The 20,672-nt window shown below is 34.0% G+C and overlaps 1 protein-coding gene across 5 annotated transcripts in view; it reads left to right on the top strand.

The window, feature by feature from the left end:
- Positions 1 to 20,672, top strand: part of CCSER1 (coiled-coil serine rich protein 1) — a 1,392,355-nt gene that overhangs the window by 160,287 nt on the left and 1,211,396 nt on the right. For all 5 annotated transcript variants that reach the window (XM_043871183.1, XM_043871185.1, XM_043871184.1 and 2 more), the window contains one exon: positions 3,868 to 4,052. In XM_043871183.1, the coding sequence (XP_043727118.1) occupies positions 3,868 to 4,052 (185 nt within the window). The remainder of the gene's footprint in view (positions 1 to 3,867; positions 4,053 to 20,672) is intronic.

Genomic DNA, 20,672 nt, shown 5'->3' with positions numbered 1-20,672 from the left:
CTAGTGGCATAGTCACATTAAACTATTTAAATCCAAAGATCAGATTCTTAATGACTAGGTTGTAGTACATATCATGACCCAGCCTCTTTTGAAAACATTAGGAATAATATTAAAATGTTAAATAAAATTTGTGATCAGTGAAGTTATGTATTATATAATATCAGGAATTATAAGCTTATCTGACTTCTTTAGTCTCTCCATGAATATAGCAATTCTACAGTTTTAAAGGCATGAATTAATTTTCCAGTTGCTTCACATTAGATACAAGGTCATTTTTACACATCTGCCTACTTTTTTCAATTTTTGATCTTGGTAGCCTTGTTTGTATTTTTGGTGATACTTGCTTAATTCTTTAACTATAATATAATTATAAGCATGATAGTGATGATACTGTTGTGCCCCAAAATGTGATAAGCAGTTTGCATGCATTGTTTTATTTAATAATAACCAAAAATTTATGTGGAATTTAGTAACTAAAGTTTAGGATTAAGTTAAATAACTTTATGAAATCATACTCTTAGCAAATGGTGGACCTCAGATTGGAATGTAGGCAGTTCTTAAAAGAAATAACATGCAAAAGGGTAAAAGTGTAATTATCCTGGTTAATTCTTATTTAGAAATGATGAGTTATACCTCAATGTCAAACTGAATAAAGTAAATATTATCTTTATGGAAACTAGGTAATGACTAACAATTATCTTGCTGGCTATTAATCTGTTGACTGAGATCCTAATTCCAAGCCACTTAATACATTAAATTAATTTCACTGAATTTGACACCATGATACCTGTTCCTGGATATTAGGTGATTATTCATATTATCTATAGCTTGTAAAATAGAAAGATATAGGCAAATAAGCTGGTAATGTAAAAAAGGAAAAGTTGGTTTCATACTACCTTTCATTTGCATCAATGGTAGATATTCATCTACTGTTCATAAAGATTTTATAATTTGGAATTTTAAAGCTCTTAAAGACATTTAAACAAATGTATTTTGCAGAAGAAAGAGTTGCTTAATTTCATAACACTAGAGTTATTCTGTATTTATTATGAAATATGTTTTAAAAAGTAACAAATATCTGAATGTGTTAGGTGTACATTCATATCAGAATTGTGAATGAGATGTTAGCTCTCTGGCAATTTAACCTTTATTTATTAGATTAAAAATTTTCTAAACAGAACAAGCATATGTTGGGTTAATAGGTCCTAGCCAAAAGTCTTTAAACCCATAGGTGAGCCTGAACAAATCAGTTTCATTCATTTACAAATATTTGTTTTGGTACTGTTTTTAGGCATTCATGATATAGAAATGAACAAAACGAACTCTTCCCTTCATGAAGCTTACTTTGCAGTGGGAATACTCAGTTAACATAGAAATAAATAAATGTCAGATGGTGATAACATCTGAGGATGGGTTTAAAGCAGAATAAAAGATTAGGATGTGGGGAGTGGGATTGTAGTTTGCATTTTTTTTAGCTTTATTGAGGTATAATTGACAAATTATGTGTTTAAAGTGAACGAAATTATTTTTTTGATATATGTGTACATTGTGAAAGGATCCCCTCCCTCAAGTTATTAAGATCCTCAGATCTTTATCTTATAATTGAAAGTCTGTACTCTTTTGCCAGTCTTTCTCTGTTTCTCCCACTTCCTATCCCCCGACAGCCACTTTTCTGCTGTTTCTTTGAGTTCAGCTCTTACAAAAAGATTCCATATACAAGTGACACCATGCAGTATCGGTCATTTGTGCATAATGCTGCTGTGAGCATGGGAGTATAGAGATCTCTCTGTGATCATGATTTTGTTGACTGGAGGTAGATTACCAGAAGTAGGGTTGCTGGCTCATATGGTAGCTCTATTTTTAATTTCTTGAAGAACCTCCATACAGTTTTCCAGAGTGACTGCACCAGTTTATATTCCCACCAACAGTGCACAAGGGTTCCCTTTTTTCCACTTCCTCAAAAACACTTGTTCTCTTTTTGACTTTTTGATAATAGCCATCTTAACAAAAATGAGGTAATATCTCATTGTGGTTTTGATGTGCATTTCACAGATGATTAGGGATGTTGAGCTCTTTTATTCATGTACCTGTTGGCTATTTGTATGTCTTATTTGGGAAAAAAATGTTTATTTTTGTTCTTTGCCTATTTTTTTGTTGTTATTAAGTTATATGATTTTCTTGTGTATTTGACTATTAACCCTTATAGGATGTATGATTTGCACATATTTTCTCCCATCCAATTGGTTGTCTTTGTTTCTTTTTCTTTTTTTCTTGATTATTTGCTTTTCTGTGCAGAAACTTTTTTGTTTGAAATATTCCTACTTGTCTGTTTTTGCTTTTATTTTCTTTGTTTTTGATATCTAATCCAAAGCATCATTATCAAGATCAATGTCAAAGAGCTTATTCCCATGTTTACTTCTAGGAGGTTTGCAGTTTCTGGTCTTAACTTTCAAGTCATTAATAAATTTTGAATTGATTTTGGCGTATGGTGTAAGATTCCAGTTTCATCTTTTTGCACATGACTGTCCATTTTCCCCAACATTTTCTGTTGAAGAGACTGTCTTTTTTTCCCTCATTATATATGATTGGGCTGTTTGTCAAAAATTAGTTGTCATATATGAATGGCTTTATTTCTTTGCTCTCTGTTCTGATCCATTAAACTGTCTGTTTCTATGCCAATTCCATACTGTTTTGATTACTATAGCTTTGTAACATAGTTTGAAATCAAGACTTGTAATGTCTCCAGCTTTGTTTTTCTTTCTCAAGATTGCTTTGGCTATCTGGAGTCATCTGTGGTTCCGTACAAATTTTAGGATTGTGAAAAATGTCATCATGGTTTTTGATAGGGAATTACATCAAATCTATAGGTCCCTTTGGGTAGTACAGACATTTTAAAAATATCAGTTCTTCCAGTTTCTGAACATAAAACAACTCTATTTTTATTTTTATAATTTTCTTTCATCAGTGTCTTTTATAGTTTTCAGTGTATATGTTTTTCACCTCCTGGGTTAATTTTATTCCTGGGTATTTTATTATTTTGATGCAATTGTAGATGTAATTGTTATCGTTCCTAATTTCTCTTTCTGATAGTTTCTTGTTTTAGTTTCCATTTTTAAGTATAGTGAATAGGTATTACTCAAAGTAACATATTGGAAAAAATTAGGGAGTAAGCCATAGAGACATTTGAGAAAAGTATATCAGTTTCAAAGGCTATGGAGTGAGGGTCTGAGGCTGGAGCATGCTTGCAATGTTCTAGAAACAGTGAGAGGTCCAGGAGTGGGGGGTAGTAGAAGATGAGGATATAGATATGATAGATATGATTAACAAGTGACCAATGAGGAGAGTAGGGTCATATCGTGAGGAACTCAGTAGCCCCATTGGAAGCATACCAGCTTTCTGACTAGAGGAATTATCGTGATCAATCTCACTTAAGTGTATCATTCTGATTATCATGTAGAAAACAGATTGTGTGTTGATCAGGGAGAGGCATGTAGGACTAGGCAGACACCAGAGACTGTTTAGAAGTACTGCAGTAAGCAAGACAAGCACTGATGGAGTTTGTGCCAGCATGTTAGTGGGGGAGACAGTGAGAAATGATCAGATTCTGTATATGATTTTAAGGTGATAAGTACAGGACTTGTTAATACGATTTATGTGAGGTATAAAGAAGTCAAGGATGACTCCAAAATATGGGGGCTACAAAGTGATTTACATGATTAAGTAAACTACCACTACTAATTCAAGAAGTTCTCTGTGGTTGAGAATTATTGAATGGCACTAAGAGTTTCCCTTTTGCTTTCAGTGGAACTTTCATAAAAACTACTTTTAAGCATTTATATTAATTTTTATTTATTTATGTTTAAATAGTTCTTGCCAGTAGCCTCAGTCCATACCGTGAAGGAAGATTTATAGAGAGGCGACTGCGATCCTCATCAGAAGGGACTGCAGGGAGTAGCAGGATGATTTTGAAACCAAAAGATGGAAATGTAGAAGAAGTTAATAGTCTAAGGAAGCAAAGAGCAAGTTCATCATCTTCAAAAATGAACAGCATGGTAAGTATATATCTATGCTTGTGTATAATAAAATAATCCCATATATTACTGGCATGTTCATGCCTCTTGCAAAATGAAAAGAGACTGAAGAATAGACACCTCATATTTTTGTTGTGTTTCTTTTTTTAAACCATTTTTAAAAATTGAAATATAGTTAATTTACAAAATAATGTTAGTTTCAGGTATATAGCAAGGTGATTCAGATACACACACACACACACATATACTTTTTCAGATTTTTTCCATTATAGATTATTACAACATATTGAATGTAGTTTACTGTACTCTACAGTAGATCCTTATTTATACACTTTACATATAGCATTGGGAATATGTTAGTCCAGAATGCCTAACTCATCTCCTCTGTATCACTTTCTCCTTTGGTAACCGTAAGTTTGTATTCTATGTCTGTGGGTCCTTTTCTGTTTTGTAAATAAGTTCATTTATGTCATTTTTTTAAGAGTATTCATATAAGTGATATCATATGATATTTGTCTTTCTCTATCTGACTTACTTCATTCACTTAACATGATAATCCCAAGGTATATCCATGTTGCTGCAAATGGCATTATTTAATTTTTTATGGCTGAGTAATATTCTATTACATGTATGTATGCACACACACAAACACACACACCACATCTTCTTTATTCATTTATCTGTCAATGGAAAACTTTAGGTTGCTTTCATGTCTTGGCTATCCTAAATAGTGCTGCTATAAATATTGGCGTGCATATATCTTTTTGATTTGAAATTTTCTCTGGATATATGCCCGGGAGTGGAATTGATGTGTCATATGGTATTTCTATTTTAATTTTCTGAGGAACCTCCATACAATTTTCCACTGTGGCTGTACCAACCTACATTACCACCTAGAGTGTAGGAGGCTTTCCTTTTCTCCACACCTTCTCTGGCAATTACTATTTGTAGACTTTTTAATGATGGCCATTCTGACCAGTATGTGATGGTACCTCATTGTGGTTTTGATATGTGTTTCTCTAATAATTAGTGACATTGAGCATCTTTTTATGTGCCTCTTGGCCATCCGTATGAACTCTTTGTATGTTTGGGAAAATAATCCCTTGTCCATATCATCATATGCAAATATTTTGTCGCAGTCTGTAGGTTGCTTTTTCGTTTTGTCTATGGTTTCCTTCCCTGGTAGCTCAGAGGGTGAAGAATCTGCCTGCAATACAGGAGACTCGGGTTCGATCCCTGGATTGGGAAGATCCCCTGAAGAAGGGAATGGCAACTCATCCCAGTATTCTTGGCTGGAGAATTCCGTGGACAGTCCATGGGTTGCAAAGAGTTGGATACAACTGATTGTGCAAAACACTGGCTGTGCATAAGTTTTTAAATTTAATTAGGTTCCATTTGTCTATTTTTGTTTTTATTTCCATTACTCTAGGAGGCAGATCCAAAAAGATATTTCTGCAATGTATGTCAAAGTGTACTCTGCCTATTTTACTCTAGGAGTTTTATAGTATCTGGTCTTACATGTAGGTCTTTAATCAATTTTGAGTTTATTTTTGTATGTGGTGTTAGAGAATGTTTTAATTTCATTCTTCTACATATATCTTTCCAGTTTTCCCAGCACCACTTATTGAAGAGTCTGTGTTTTGAAGGGAAACTTGGTCTGCATGGTTGTTTTAAGTCAGAGAGGATAAGTTTTCACTTGAGACTCTCAGGACAAATAGAAGCACAGCAGGATAGCAACCCTTAAAACCTGTCTTCCTTACTTCCATGGAAAATATGGTATTTTTATTCTAGAACAAGACCCTGTGATACGCAAGCTAAGAAAAATGCTGATCACAAGGACACCCTCTGACATCATCATTTCACACTATTTCTTCACCCTCTAGCCACCTAGAAAATGTCCTGTTTAAACCACACCTATGCCAGGGCTACTCTCAGACCTTTTAGTGGATTCTACTTTGCCCTATCCTAATCTAGTTCCCCTTCCACATAGGGTAAGATCCTTGGGGGTCAAGGTGATATGCCCGTCCAAAGCTTTAACACTTTCTGGGTGACTGAGACTCCAGATGCTTGGTATAAACTGTAGAAGTCTGCACATGAAGGTGGAAATGGGATGTGTGTAGGAGGGTAGGGTGTGAGCTTGGACTTGTGAGCTGAAATGTCTTAGAGGTAATTGTATTAGCTCCCTCATAGCACAGGATACAGCTAGGGTGGAAAAAGATGACAAGTGAACTGCAGCCCAGAAGGTCTGTGAGGCGTCAGGTCTCAGAAATTCTGGGGAGGGCTTGCCTTTTGCATTAACTTTGCTCCCTTTGTCACAAATGTGTCCTTTCTCAGCAGTGTTTTTGATTTCTAGTGTTTAACAGTGTTTGTTTAAAAAAGATCCATCTACCTACTTACTGATGGATATAGGAGAAAAATGCTCAAAACTAAATCACTTATATCTATATATATTTTATATAATTACATTTCAAATGAAAATATTAGGTCATCATTGAGGATTGCAATGTGAAGAAGCAGTAAGTTACTGAGGCAGCCTTGAGTGATAGCAAAGCCATTGTGCTTGAAGTTAGAGGTTGTAGCCATGAGGCCAGGCTTGGCCAGATTTTGTAGATCAGTATCTACAAAAGGACAGTAATGGGTTTCTTATTACTATTATGCTAAAAAATGATTATGTGTGTATTTATACTTGTGTATATAGATACATTACATTATTTTATATTGCATCTTTCTGTCATTTGCATTGAAAACATTATATTATTATTGCAATATTGCTATTGATTTTTTTGTCTAAAGACAAGAACATGCTAAAATAGATTTCCAGTTGATGCAACATTAAAACTTATGGCCAGTGAATTATTGCAAAACATTTTTCCTCATCAGATTTCTATTATCCCTTTATAGAGATGAATTTATATTAATAAGTGTGCGCTGTTTATTACTGTTGCCCAAAGTTGGGCCTTTTACATATTCTTTTTACATCACGTTTTTCATGCTATTGATGCATTTATATAATTGTTCTTGTAACACCACAGAATCATTATTCTTCTCAGATATGCTTTCAAGATTTAAAATTTTAAATGTCAAATGTGAAAATAAGATTTTGTTATTTTATTTGAGGTTTTTTAATAAATTTTCAAAAAGTGTACCTGCAGTGATGTAGATTGTCCACTAGATGTCAGGATTACACCATTGTCATGATAGGGGAAAAGCTGTGAAGATTGGACAGAAGCTTGGTTAAACCATTGTGTGTATTCACTGAATTCACAGGTAAGTATTTAAGATTTGTTGAAATAAATACTGACACACTGGAATTTGCACATGAAATGTATCAAAATCACTTTATGACTCTATTTGTTACGACTTTGCAATAATGTCTCAATCTTTATAGTTTAATAGTTAATTTAACTTGCATAAATTGTATTATTTAACTCCTAGCATTATAAGGAAGGGATGCTAGGATTTTTTTTTTTAAGGTAATTTTAGCTATATGTGAAACAAGTGACATATATTTAGGAAATTATAGCTTTATGTGTGAAAAATAGCATACATTTTCTATATTCCTCTTCCAAAATAATTCAGGCGATTATATGTATTTGAGAATGCATCCATGGCTCAGTTATTCTTTCCTTTTAGGAAAATAGTAGTAACATGTATTTTTAATATTTATTTCAACAAAGGGACTACTCTTAATGCTTCACATATATTATCACATTTCATTCTCACAATATTATGAACTGAGTGAATTTGTTATTGAACACATTTTGCAAAAGAGGAAACTAAGGCAGTAAGAAGATAAGCAACCTGCTCAGAAACACAGTAAGTGGCAGAGATAAAATTTAGATTTGGATCCTTGCTCTCTTAACTATAAATTCTGCATGCTTTGAGGGGAATGGGATAGATTTAAATTTAATTTTTCATCTTTCTTGTGTTATTTCTGTATAATGAAGTTAACACCTGTAAGGCAACCTATGCTTGCTCTAAGTCTAGACTACAATTGTCTGTAAGGGATGCAAAAAAGAAACAAAATTTAGTACTTACTCTGGATTTAAAATGTGGTAATATTTCTTGATATGTTGATGGACAGTATCAGATGAGAAATATCCAAAAAGGAACTTTGTCACAAAAGAAGGTATTTATACTTAGAAGGTGCTAGAGTACTTCATGTATTTCAAGAAGGTTTAATTCTATTGATGGGTATGGCTCTATTTTTAAGATGCTGAATGTTCCTCTGAATGATGAAAAATATTTCCTAATTGGTAATAGGTGAAAGAGACCAGAATGCTAGTGTTTTTGTACAGTTTGGGTATATACAGTATGAAAGGGAAAGGGCAGGATGTGTTAACTCTTTGAACATCAATGAGTCAGAAGAAATTGGACTTTGCTTACATTTGTTACAAGAAGTCAAGCATATCTGTAACAATTTGATAGACATTCAAATTTATTATATTTCTTCAAACTGATTTAAATAGAGACTTCCTTTAATTTTTCTCTGAGTAAGTTACTTGATACTTTCCTTAGGACGGTCCAAACATTTAAAAATAACCTTTCTAGAAATAGGCTCGCTCTTTTTCAAAGCTTTCCCTCCAGATTATAGTGTATAAATGATTAAATATAAGGATTTGTCTTGGTTTTTCCAGAAACTTTACACAGTGAAGTCTAACTCAAAATATTTACCAGATCACCCTTTTTTGAAAAAAGAATTAATGTGAGGATAGATTTGTGTGTTTTAAACAATATATAACACCTAGAATCACTAGAGAAAGTAAAGTGCCTGAGTGTATGAGAAAGGATAAGCTGAGCTACATAAAGAGCAAATAACCTCCAGATCCAAGTTACTTTATAATATAGATTTATTTCTTGCTCAGGCTACATGTTTATTGTGGTAGGTGCTGGAGTTCCATTAAGTGTTTCCTCCTTCTATATCCAGGCTGTTGAAGCAACAGCCATTGCAAACATTGCCTTTTACTGTGGTAAAAAGAGATCTCTGGAGGCCTCGTCCCAGTAATAAATGTTTTACTTGTGAGAGACTTCATTTCCTCTCACAACTCATTGAGCAAATCTAATCACCTGGCCCCAACTAGCCACAAAAGGGACCTGGGAGTAATCTGTCCATGTGTCTAGATGATGTAGACTCAGATACTGGATCAGGGGCACTATTATCATTTTCCCCAATAGTATATTGTCTCAGTTCTTTCAATTAACTGAGATTTCCTGCTTACCTTGTCCCTCCTTTTTGTTTACTGGTCATAAAGTCAAATTATGCCTCACACTGAGTTTGTCATTATGGTTCAGAAAGAGGAAAACATCTTAGAATTGAAAGATTCATTCTGACCACAAGTTTTGTCTTCTGAGATGTGTTCTTTTCCTGATTGAAAAGCCTTGTATATATCTAAATTACTTGACTCCAGGTTTGGGACTCCTACTATATTTGGAAATACTTGTTTTTATTACAGTAAAAGCTGGTTTGGAAAGTTGTGTTAGTTTTAGATTACTCAGCAAATGTGCACAAAGTTGCCCTGAACTATTTGTGCTGAGTGATTCTGACAGTGTTCACTTACGGCCACTTTTATTCTCACACAGCGTAATTCCTCTCATTTGCAGTTTGGCATCCTGCTGCCTTTGTGTAGGAACTGTGAATAGCATAGTAAAAATAAGAACTGTAGAACTTCTTCTCTAGAAGAATGTATCAGACTTATAGTTGAGAAAAAAAAGTAGTGACTTGCATATCATCAGCATTTAATGTTGTATTTTAATTCTTTTAATTCTATTTTATATGTTGAAATCTAGAATTTAAATATTATTGACAATAGTTGATTAATCTAAGACTAATAAAACCCTACGTTAAATAGCCAAGCACTTAACTATGCATTTACTTTTCTTCTGGGGCCTACTGTTTTCTCCTTTGTTAGCATTTTCTATATTCATTCATCCATTCATCAATTCATTCACAGTTTCTTTCAATAAATATTTATTGAAAACTTAATACTTTGTTCTCAGAACTTTACTTTGAAGATGCAAAGATGAAAGAGACAGCCCTTGAGGATTTTATAGTTCTAGATTGGGAGACATTAACCTAATCTTATCAATACAATAGATTTAACCATTTTGACCATCTTAAAATTCAGAATGTGTGGGGGCATGCTTGATTTGGGTTTGGGACCACTGATATCAAAAGTTAAAAGGATTAAAAAAGTCCACATGAATTTCTGTATCCCAGTGTACAAATTGACACTATTAATTGTATGCATGCCTTCCTGGCTAATTTCTAGCATTGAGGACAATGATAGTGGTGAGAAGGAACTCTGGGAGGTATTGGGACAGTAAGGAAGAAAATACAAAATTACTGTTTAAAGAATCAGTTTTAAAATATCCCACCTCTACTATCCACTAGGGAAAACTGCTTTCCTGGGCTTGTTTAGTATATGCACTTTCACATTTCCATTTTGTGGCGTGAAAGTTGTTCAGGCTCAAAATTAAGAGCAAATGAAAGATAATTAGAAGATCTAATTTAAGAAATTTCTCCTCTTAATCCTGAAATCTTAAATAAGACTTTCAAATACATAAAATTGTTAATGGCTTTTTGAGAGTTAAAGATCTCAGCATTCATGGAACATTGTGAATGGAATTAAAGCTAACATCATTGCATGCTACAAGGACAGTTAGTGAGAAAAGGAAGTCATTAATCTTTTTAAGAAAATGGGGGCATACAAATCATTCTCCTCAATCCTTATATATTGTAAGAAGGAGACTCATAAGTTCACATGCAATTAAATTTGTTGATAAGTAGTATATTAATTTTAGATTAATAGCCCTAATCCATAATGCCTTTATTGATTTTTCTAGTTACTAATTATACTTTTCCTATCAGTGTCCTTCTAAGTTGTCTTTGGCACTCACTACGTAGTTATTTGAATATGTCTCATTTTATTATTTGATTTCATTCAGTCTTTTAAATGTAAGACATTTTGTATATATTAGCAAGTGCCTGGTGTACAATAAGAATTGGTGAATTAAAGGTAAACTTGCTAATTAGGTTATGATATAGATATATAGATATGAATTAAGGCCTTTAGTACAATCACTGTGTGTGGTATGCTTATGCATATTTTTTTATATTCTCAATTTACACAGATGTACAGATGTTTCTATGATACACTGTTTAATAAAACTCTGGGTTTTGATGCTAAGAACTTGATCAAGACTATGTCAGCTTTGATATTGTTCCAGTAGAAACATCATTCATTTAGGATAATCAACCTTATATAATGGCTCTTAGGATCCTATCAGTGCAATAGTTATGGACTGGCCATGCAAACAGGGCAAGAAATAGTCAATTGTTTGTGATATTATTGAGAACCCATTAAATAAATACAAGTTCTAAGTCAAATATGTCTATGAGGGTTGGGAGATGGAGAGGGGGTATGAAGACTTAGTGTTTAATGGGGTCAGAATTTTGGTTTAGGACAGGGAAAAATTAGGGAGATGGATGATGGTGAGAGCCGCACAGCAATGGAAATGTACTCAGTGCCACTGAACTGTATAGTTAAATATGGTTAAAAAGGTTTGTTTTAATTATGTGACTTTTACCACAAATTTTTAATTAATATATATCACCTATATATATTATTTATTCCATCTCATTTTCTATAAACTTGTAGATTCAGAATTGCCTTTAAAAAAGAAGAAGAATGAGGTAAATATTCCATTCATTTTTTTTTTTTTTTCCGGTCTTTTCACTTTAGCTTTTGGGATGAGTAATTTTTTTTTTTTTTAAGCTGTCATAATTTGTATGTTTGGTGCACAATGCTATGAATAACATATCAGAGAGAAAAATCACTTCATCTTCAAATGCTTTAACATCAGTTGTAAGTAATTGCAGTTTCCTAATTATTACCATTTCTCTTCATACAGTTCACATGAAAATGTCCATAGCACCTAATTTTTCCCTCTGTGATTACATTATTCAAATTTGCTAGTTTGTTCAGGCTGCTGTAACAAAATGTCACAGACTGGGTAGCTTATAAATGATAGAAATTTATTTACCACAGTTCTGGAGGGTGGGAAGTCCAAGATCAAAGTGGGAGCATGGTTACTGATTTGTAGCCAGCACTTTCTTGCTGTGTCTGATGGAAGAAGTTGGGATCTCTCTAGAGCTTCTTTTATGCAGGCACTAATCCTGTTCATGAAGAATCTACCCTCATGACCTAGCACCTCCCAAAGGCCCCCATTCTAATACCATCATCTTTAGCAATTAGTATTTCGACATAAGAATTTTGGGGGTACACAAACATTCAGGGCATAGCATTAAGCTATCACATTTTAGTAGTAGTAACACTAGAATATATTCAAAGCTTTATTAAGAATAATATATATTTTGATTATTATTTATAAAGGAAATAATAAGACCAATAGTAGAAGAAAATTAAAGGTTTTTTTCTCTAACCACACTGTATCTGGGATACTGTTAGACGCTTTATGTTGTTGCTGTTCAGTCTCTAGGTCATGTCTGATGCTTTTCGATCCCATGGACTGCAGTACTCCAGGCTTCCCTGTCCTTCACTATTTTCCAGAGTTTGCTCAAATTCGTGTCCGTTGCATCCATGATGCTATCTAACCATCTCATCCACTACTGCCCTCTTATCCTTTTGCATTCAAGCTTTCCAAGCATCAGGGTCTTTTCCAGTGAGTAGGCTGTTCACATCAGGTGGCCTAAGTATTGGAGCTGTAGCTTTAGCATCAGTCCTTGCATTGAATATTCAGGGATTTCCTTTAGGATTGACTGGTTTGATCTCCTTGTTGTCCAAGGGACTCTCAAGAGTCTTCTCCAACACCACAATTTGAAAGCATCCATTCTTCGGCACTTAGCCTTCTTTATGGTTCAACTCTCACATCTGTACATGACTACTGGAAAAACTAGAGCTTTGACTGTACAGACTTTGTTGGCAGAGACTTTGTCTCTGTTTTTTAATATACTGTCTAGGTTTGTCATAGTTTTCCTTCCAAGGAGCAAGCATCTTTTAATTTCATGGCTGCAGTCACCATATGTAGTGACAACTTTATATCCCTCTGAAATTAAGAAATTGGAAGATTAAAGTTGTTTACCTTTTCATCTTGGATTAGAGTGCAAAGATGGCAGTTATATTTTTAATTGGATCAGTTAATGTCAGTTTTCTGAAAGATGAAAACTGTTTATGTCTTGTTTAGGTAACCACATGAGCTGACACAGCATTCATAGCATGAGAAAGGATATTTATTGACTCAAGATCCCCGGAAAATCTTGATCATCTGAACAGCTGCATAGTCTGTAACATGTAATTGACCTTGAGGAAAATAACTTATATTTTCTGAAGGAATAGTCATTGGCATTTGAAATTTTTACATTATTCTAGTTACACAGTGAAAAAAAGTTTATTTTTCCTAGGATTATTCTGTTATTTTGAAATTTAAATACAAGCTGTTAAATTAATTGTCCTAAATTAAAAAAGCAAAACAAGTTTTGACTTTGAAGGTCAAGAAAAATATTGTAATAAAATTATATATAATGCCTTATAATCACTCTATGGAAAAGATATATTAGTATGTTAATATTATTTTTCAAATAATTTTTAACAATCAAGACAAATGTTTATAATTATTTCAGAAACCGTCATATTGCAACTCAGAATAGAAAGTGTGATTTACTAATGAATCAAACATATACATTTCACACTTTTCCTATGTGATGTTTTTTTTGTTTGGTCATTCTTAATTTAGAATAGCTGTCATTTTATCACTTTTATAATTTAATTCAGTGTTCATTTCACTCTAGTTCTAAAAGTTAGCTCTGAAATTCCTCTTTTTTAATATCTTCTGTTCTTAGCCTGGTCCATTCAACTGGCAACAACCCAAGTGCTTTTATTTCATTCCATCCTTTAGGCTCTTTATTGTATACATTTGTAATTCCTTTACAAAATTATGCTTTAAATGCTTGGCTGGTTGTCTTCAACATTTTCCAGTGATTAGTTTATGCTTCAGTGAGAAAAACAAAGAATATTTTCTGTCAAGAGAGACTCAACATGAATTAGAACTTTTATCGGGTGTCAAGAGGCACAAGTGAAGCAGAAAGAGGTCTGGAATACCAACCCACTTTCCCAGCTCCTTTGTACATCTGGGAAGCACTGGCCCAGACTGTTGGATAGAGTTTGGATTGTTAGAAGTATATAATTGCCTCATTAGCACAGAAAGAGCCAATCAATACAAAATTTCTCATTGTTTTTCTTTTTAATTATAGTCTTTATGCTGTATACTACATTCCCAGAACTTACCTTGTAACTGAAAGTTATATTTCATGTGGTCACAGAGATGCATTGAAAATCACAGCGTATTAGACTTATGACAATAGAACGAGAGGTTTGTGAAAAAGGTATTTGCATAAGGAAAGTTGCTAAAAATCCAAGGACTGAAACTTTGGAGTGGATCTGGAAAAAATATGCGGAGAATTGACTTTTGCTTTCATAGTTTATGGCTACTGTCCCTTTCTCCCCTATCTATGCTTCTATCCTGTTTCAGTTTTTATACAATGATTCTCAATCCTTCCCTTCTGTTTCTAAGGTCATATTGGAGAAGCAGCAATTATGTCATTTAAACTGGGACCTTCCTTTGACAGTCCATGTAATTTGTTTCAGTAATTAAGTCTACCCTCCCTACTGTCACCCACAATATGCTTTTTTTAGTTTTGTTTTATTTTCAAATTGACAGCATCAAGTTGAGCCAAAGACAGTGGCAGAAGTTTTGTGCATTGTGCAAGCAACTTACATTTGACGCTCGGCAACTGGAGAGCACCACGCGTAGCCCACGCCTGTGTTACTCTCCTGTCTTTTCACTGCCTTTTCTGCTTTGTCTCCTCCGAGCTTCCTGTGGATTGTGCTTCAAGCTGGCTGTAGTCCAAGAGGAACTTGTGTGCAGTGTGTGGGCACAAAGGGGGGGTTGGCGTTTTCAGCATGACTTCAGAAGGGAAGAAAACCTATGAAATACCTTTAGTTCCCCCAATTATAAGAGAAGTAATAATGTAATAAAATGTAGTAAATTAATAAATTCTTAACCAATTTTATAATATTTTCTTGCTTTTACACACTTTTTTCACCCGAATGCCCTTGGTGCCTTCTGGTATTTAGTGTCTTATAAGAATGTGCTATTTTGTCTTCTCTTTGCAAAGCTTGTCTGGAATAAAATCATATTGCTTAAGAACCAAAGGCAAATTGTTTCTTCTAATATGTGAACATGATCAAAGTAGAAAAATTTACAAGATAGGAGTTCTTTTCATGTCATTTAAGTATGACGTTTTAATTTTTTAAATAAGCAAGGATGGTGTGATAAAAGGAACAAGTGATGGGGAAAGGACACCAAATTCTAGTCTCATACCTTTCACTTAATAATAGTACCCACCTCATTGGCTGTTTTAAGGATCAAATACTATATTTTATGTGAAAAGGCTTTATAAAATCTAAAGTACTGTATTAATGAAAATGATACATATTTATTAATATCATGAGTTGAAGCCAGAAACTGAAATAAAATAGCATTGCCTTTTCCAGTATCCACTTAGAAAGGAAAACATTTTAAGAACCCAACTCACATTTAAAGTTCTCATGACAGTAGTTGCGTGGGCTTCTTTAAGCCACCACAAAATTAATCCTTAAAAATTCAAGTAATATTAATATATGTTAATGCTTTATAAAGGTAGTCTACTATTTACCTGATTTCTCATTTATTTTTCAGAAATTCTTACATTTTTCAAAATCAGTTTATATGGCTTAGAAAAAATTGAGACATATAGTTAAGATTTGCATATTTTACTATGTTTGTGTTATACTTTAATTAGAAAGTTTACTCCACAAGTTATTTTCTAATTGTGATATTAGGGAAAAAGCATCTGCCATCAGCCAAGTGTTTTGGCTGTTTACAAAGAAACTTAATTTGCATCCTTTTTCTTCTTAGATAAAAAAGTTTAAACATTGTGGACATTTATGTGAACACTCACATAATGCCCTGATAAATTACTTAGTTTAAAAGTATCTTCTGTTAAATCTCAAGTTAATATTATCAAAAAGAATAATAGTCAGTGACTTCCAGAACAAAAGAATAATGTTGAACAGTGAATTATAGAGTAACTTATTTTACTTAAAATATAACTTTTGAGCTATAATGTATTTACTAGTGGTATTCATCTGTTCTGAGATAACTTAAGATCCCTAAACATTTGTGAGAGAAACTTTTATGACACACTCAAGTTTTTGCTTTTGTCTTTCTTCTTTCTACTGGAAGAATACATCTACCAGTAGGATAGTCAGCTTGAATATTTGAACTGCATGAATTTGAACAGGGAGAGGAGTAACCAGCTGTCAGATAGTTCATATGATGTATTAGGTGCTGGTTGGAATGAGACAGTATATCTCAGCATGCTATTGCCTTCAGTAGATTTATATTCCAAAGAAATGTGGATACATTAATACAAATAGTGATTTCAAATGAAAAGAAGATCAGCCACCTAGCTATGGTTCATGAATCACAATGATAAAAGGGTTCACTGTCCCTTTTATTTTTTAATAATAATAATGAAAGTAGAAATTATTGCTGAGTTGAGTGGGTGCCAGGGTACACTGATCCTAAAGATTTAACTTGACCCAGTAGTCCACTGGAAGCTACTATAGCTGAGAAAAAAGAACTAAGCAGAGATGCTGGGCTTACATTTAGAATAAGAGAAAGGAACTATTAATGCATGCTTTTCTCCAATTGCGTTCATCTCTCTAGGAAATCCTGCATGACAAAAGAGAGTTGGGACACCATTAAGTTTTATAAAGTGATACTATAGTTGCTTGAAGGGAACTTACTATTACACTGCTGGAAGCCTGTAAGGTCTGTTGACGAAAGAAGTTCAAAGATAGCCACTGTTGTTCAGTGTATAGTTTTGTTTTGTATGTTTTGATTCAGTGCAGTGGGGTCAAACATAAAGGATGGTAATGTCTTTGGCGTTTTATGATTCTCTCCTTGTTGTTATAAGTAGACTATTAGGTAATTTTAAGGAAATCAGAACTGCTGACCATACAAATGGTTTTCACAGAAATTGCTTTTTGCTCTATTAAAACAACAACATAAAGTGATTTTCTTATTATTGACACTGTGACTTTGCTAAAAATTCTTATATTCATTTAAAAATAAGAATCATTTTGCCATAAAAAGCAAATTATTCTGGTTCAATAAGCAAACCTATTTTACTAAAGCAATAGATAAAAACTTCATTAGAAATACTTTTTCTTTTTCCTCTCTGAAACAGGATCACATTAATAAAACCACAATAAAATTACTAAGGGTAAAGAAGCAGCCCAAATTGAAGAAAAATGCAAAAGATGATTCTATTATGTGGACTTAATGGGCAAGCAAAGTGAATTTTCAGTTGAACCCAGTGCTAGCTATGTGCCCTGGATATGTATTACACACTGTTTGAAGGGGATGGCAACCAAGAGGAGGTCACCATAACTTACTTGTGGCAGCTGAGTTCTGTGATATTAAAAAGAAAATCTTTCATTAAAAAAAAAATCTAGGTTTCCTGTGAGGGTCATTGAATTCTTTCTTACATTCTAAAAGACAGGTTCCTTACTCACAAGGACAACTACCTGGAAGAGGTAGGAAATTACTAGTTCTGGAATCTGTTCCAGGTCTTAGTAATGGATCAAACAGTAAGCAGCCTACTAACAGCTCAGAAAAATAGAAATAAGGGGGTGTACAGTGATCCTTCATATCCATGAGTTCCACATTCATGGATTCAACCAATTGGATAAAGTATATTTTTTAAGATTCCTGAAAATTCCAAAGAATGTTGAATTTGCTGGGCACTGGCAATTATTTACATAGTATTTACATTGTAATTTAGCCATTCCTTTCTCCAGGGGATCTTCCCTATCCAGGGATAGAACCTGGGTCTCCTACATTGCAGATCAAAGACAGATTCTTTACTGACTGAGCCACCAGAGAAGCTCTAGATATGATGCATAATTTAGTGGCTCAGACAGTAAAGAATCTGTCTGTAACACGGGAGACATGGGTTCCATCCCTGGATTGGGAAGATCCCCTGGAGGAGGGCATGGCAACCCACTCCAGTATTCTTGCCTGGAGAATCCTCATGGACAGAGGTGCCTGGCAGGTTGCAGTTCATGGGGTTTCAAAGAGTCAGACATGACTGAGCAACTCAGCACAGCACAGAGATGGTTTAAAGCGTTTGGGAGGATCTGGGTAGGTGGTATGCAAATACTGTGCTTTTTTATATAAGGGATTTGAGTATCTGTGAATTTTGGTGTCCAAGGGGGTTGGAAGCAGTCCCCCTTAGATACAGAAGGAGGGCTATAATTAGCTTTTAGTTATTGGTGAGACAGCGAAGATTTAAGTAAGATGAATACAAATTATTTCTTTAGTCAAGAGCACTGTGGGCTATCTACCTTGGCCAGAAACTGGGTTAGGCATTGTGTATTTAAAGAATTGTAAAACAGTTTTCATTTTTGTCTTACTTTTCAAGGTTATATCACATCTTTGTTCAGAAAAATCTCTTTGCATAAAATGCCATATCCAAAAAACAAAAATTGTAGGAAGTAGAACTCAGATGAGTAGAATGAGCTGTCTTCCTCTTAGTCTTTTCTTCTTTCTTTCCCTTTTTGTTTACATCTTCTTAAAAATAAAAATATTACTAAAAATAACAAAATTTAATTGGGGATCAATAGTATCATATTTAAGAGAGCAGGTAAACTATATATTGCTTCTTTTACTATTCCCTCATGTGAATCTTTTACTTACAAAGATAAAAGGAACCAAATTTATTTTGAGACTGTACAAAACCAGCATCAACTAGATTATAACAAGTTTAACTTTACTGAATACATTATGTTTTATTTTGTAATAACTTCATATTTACAGGAAAGTTAGAATTATGCCAAAAATCCCCTTATATCCTTTATATAAATTCATCAGTCTTTAAATTTTTACCTTTTCCCTTTCTTTCTTATTATCTCTAATACATAGGCACATATGTCATTTATATCATCTTCCTAAAGCATGTGAGAGTTGTTTTACACATGACCCTTTATTCTTAAATACTTCTGCATGTATTTTCTAAGAATAAGGATATTCATTTATATATCAGATTAAGCACCAAAATTAGGAATTTTAAACTTGACACATTATCTTATTTAACATAAATCCACATTCAATTTTTCCTAATTGTTTCATTAAACAAACAAACAAAAAAAACACCACCACAACACAACAGGTTCCAATCTAGAATCATGTGTTATGTCTAACTGTAAGGTAACTTTACCCTCTCTTAATCTGGGGTATGGTCCATCTGGTCAAGGCTATGGTTTTTCCAGTGGTCATGTATGGATGTGAGAGTTGGACTGTGAAGAAAGCTGAGCACCAAAAAATTGATACTTTTGAACTGTGGTGTTGAAGAAGACTCTTGAGAGTCCCCTGGACTGCAAGGAGACCCAACTAGTCCATCCTGAAGGAGATGAGTCCTGGGTGTTCATTGGAAAGACTGATGCTGAAGCTGAAACTCCAGTACTTTGGCCACCTCATATGAAGAGTTGACTCATTGGAAAAGACCCTGATGCTGGGAGGGATTGGGGGCAGGAGGAGAAGGGGATGACAGAGGATGAGATGGCTGGATGGCATCACCGACTCAATGGGCATGAGTTTGAGTAAACTCCGGGAGTTTGTGATGGACAGGGAGGCCTGGCGTGCTGCGATTCATGGGGTCACAAAGAGTCGGACACGACTGAGCGACTGAACTGAACTGAACTGAATCTGGGGTAGTTCCTCACCATTTTTTATCTCACATGCCATTAACACTAATGACAGTTATTTTTTTTTAGAATGTTCTCTAATTAATGTTTGTCTGGCATTTCACTGTTAGGTTCAGCTTATGCAGTTTTTGGCAGGAAAACTACATGTGTAATATTTGTGTTCTTAGGATCCACTACGAAGTATATGATGGTCAGCTTGTATCATGACTGGTGATATTACATTTGATCCCTTGGTAAAGGTTGCATTTACTAGGTTTCACCACTGTAGAGTTGCTATAATTCCCCTTGCTAATTAATAAATACTCTCTGAAAAGATACTCTGAAAGTTATGTATTAATAAATATTGTTTTACACCATTTTTTTACCCAGAAGGTTTAGTATCCATTGATTCCTTCCCAAGTTATTTTTTCTGTGATACTTAGATGGTAATGATTATATAGCTTTGTCATCTCCTTCATATTTATTAGTTGGCATTCTACTATACAAATGTCTTTTCCTGTTTCCTCTGTTCAGGTAAAAATGCATATATGTACATATGTGTGTTACGTATGTATTCATGAATCATCATCACAATCATAGTTTACTATTTATTTTTGATGCTCAAATTATTCTAGGTTAGATCTGGAGGAGCTCCTTCAAGGTGGTTCCTGAGTTTACTTTAAGGAATCCACTCATGAATATCTAGTCTTGAACAGTGTAACACTGAATAAGTTCATAGAAGAGGGCCAACTTTTAGCAAGAACTATGAGTATGTGTCTGACAGAGCTTCTGGCTCTGGAACTGGAAATATTTTATTGAATACTATTGTATA

Source organism: Cervus elaphus, chromosome 17 (assembly GCF_910594005.1).
Source record: "Cervus elaphus chromosome 17, mCerEla1.1, whole genome shotgun sequence".
NCBI classification, from domain to species: domain Eukaryota; kingdom Metazoa; phylum Chordata; class Mammalia; order Artiodactyla; family Cervidae; genus Cervus; species Cervus elaphus.
The sequence above is the reverse complement of the archived record's forward strand: the minus strand, read 5'-3'. Positions and strand labels throughout refer to the sequence as shown.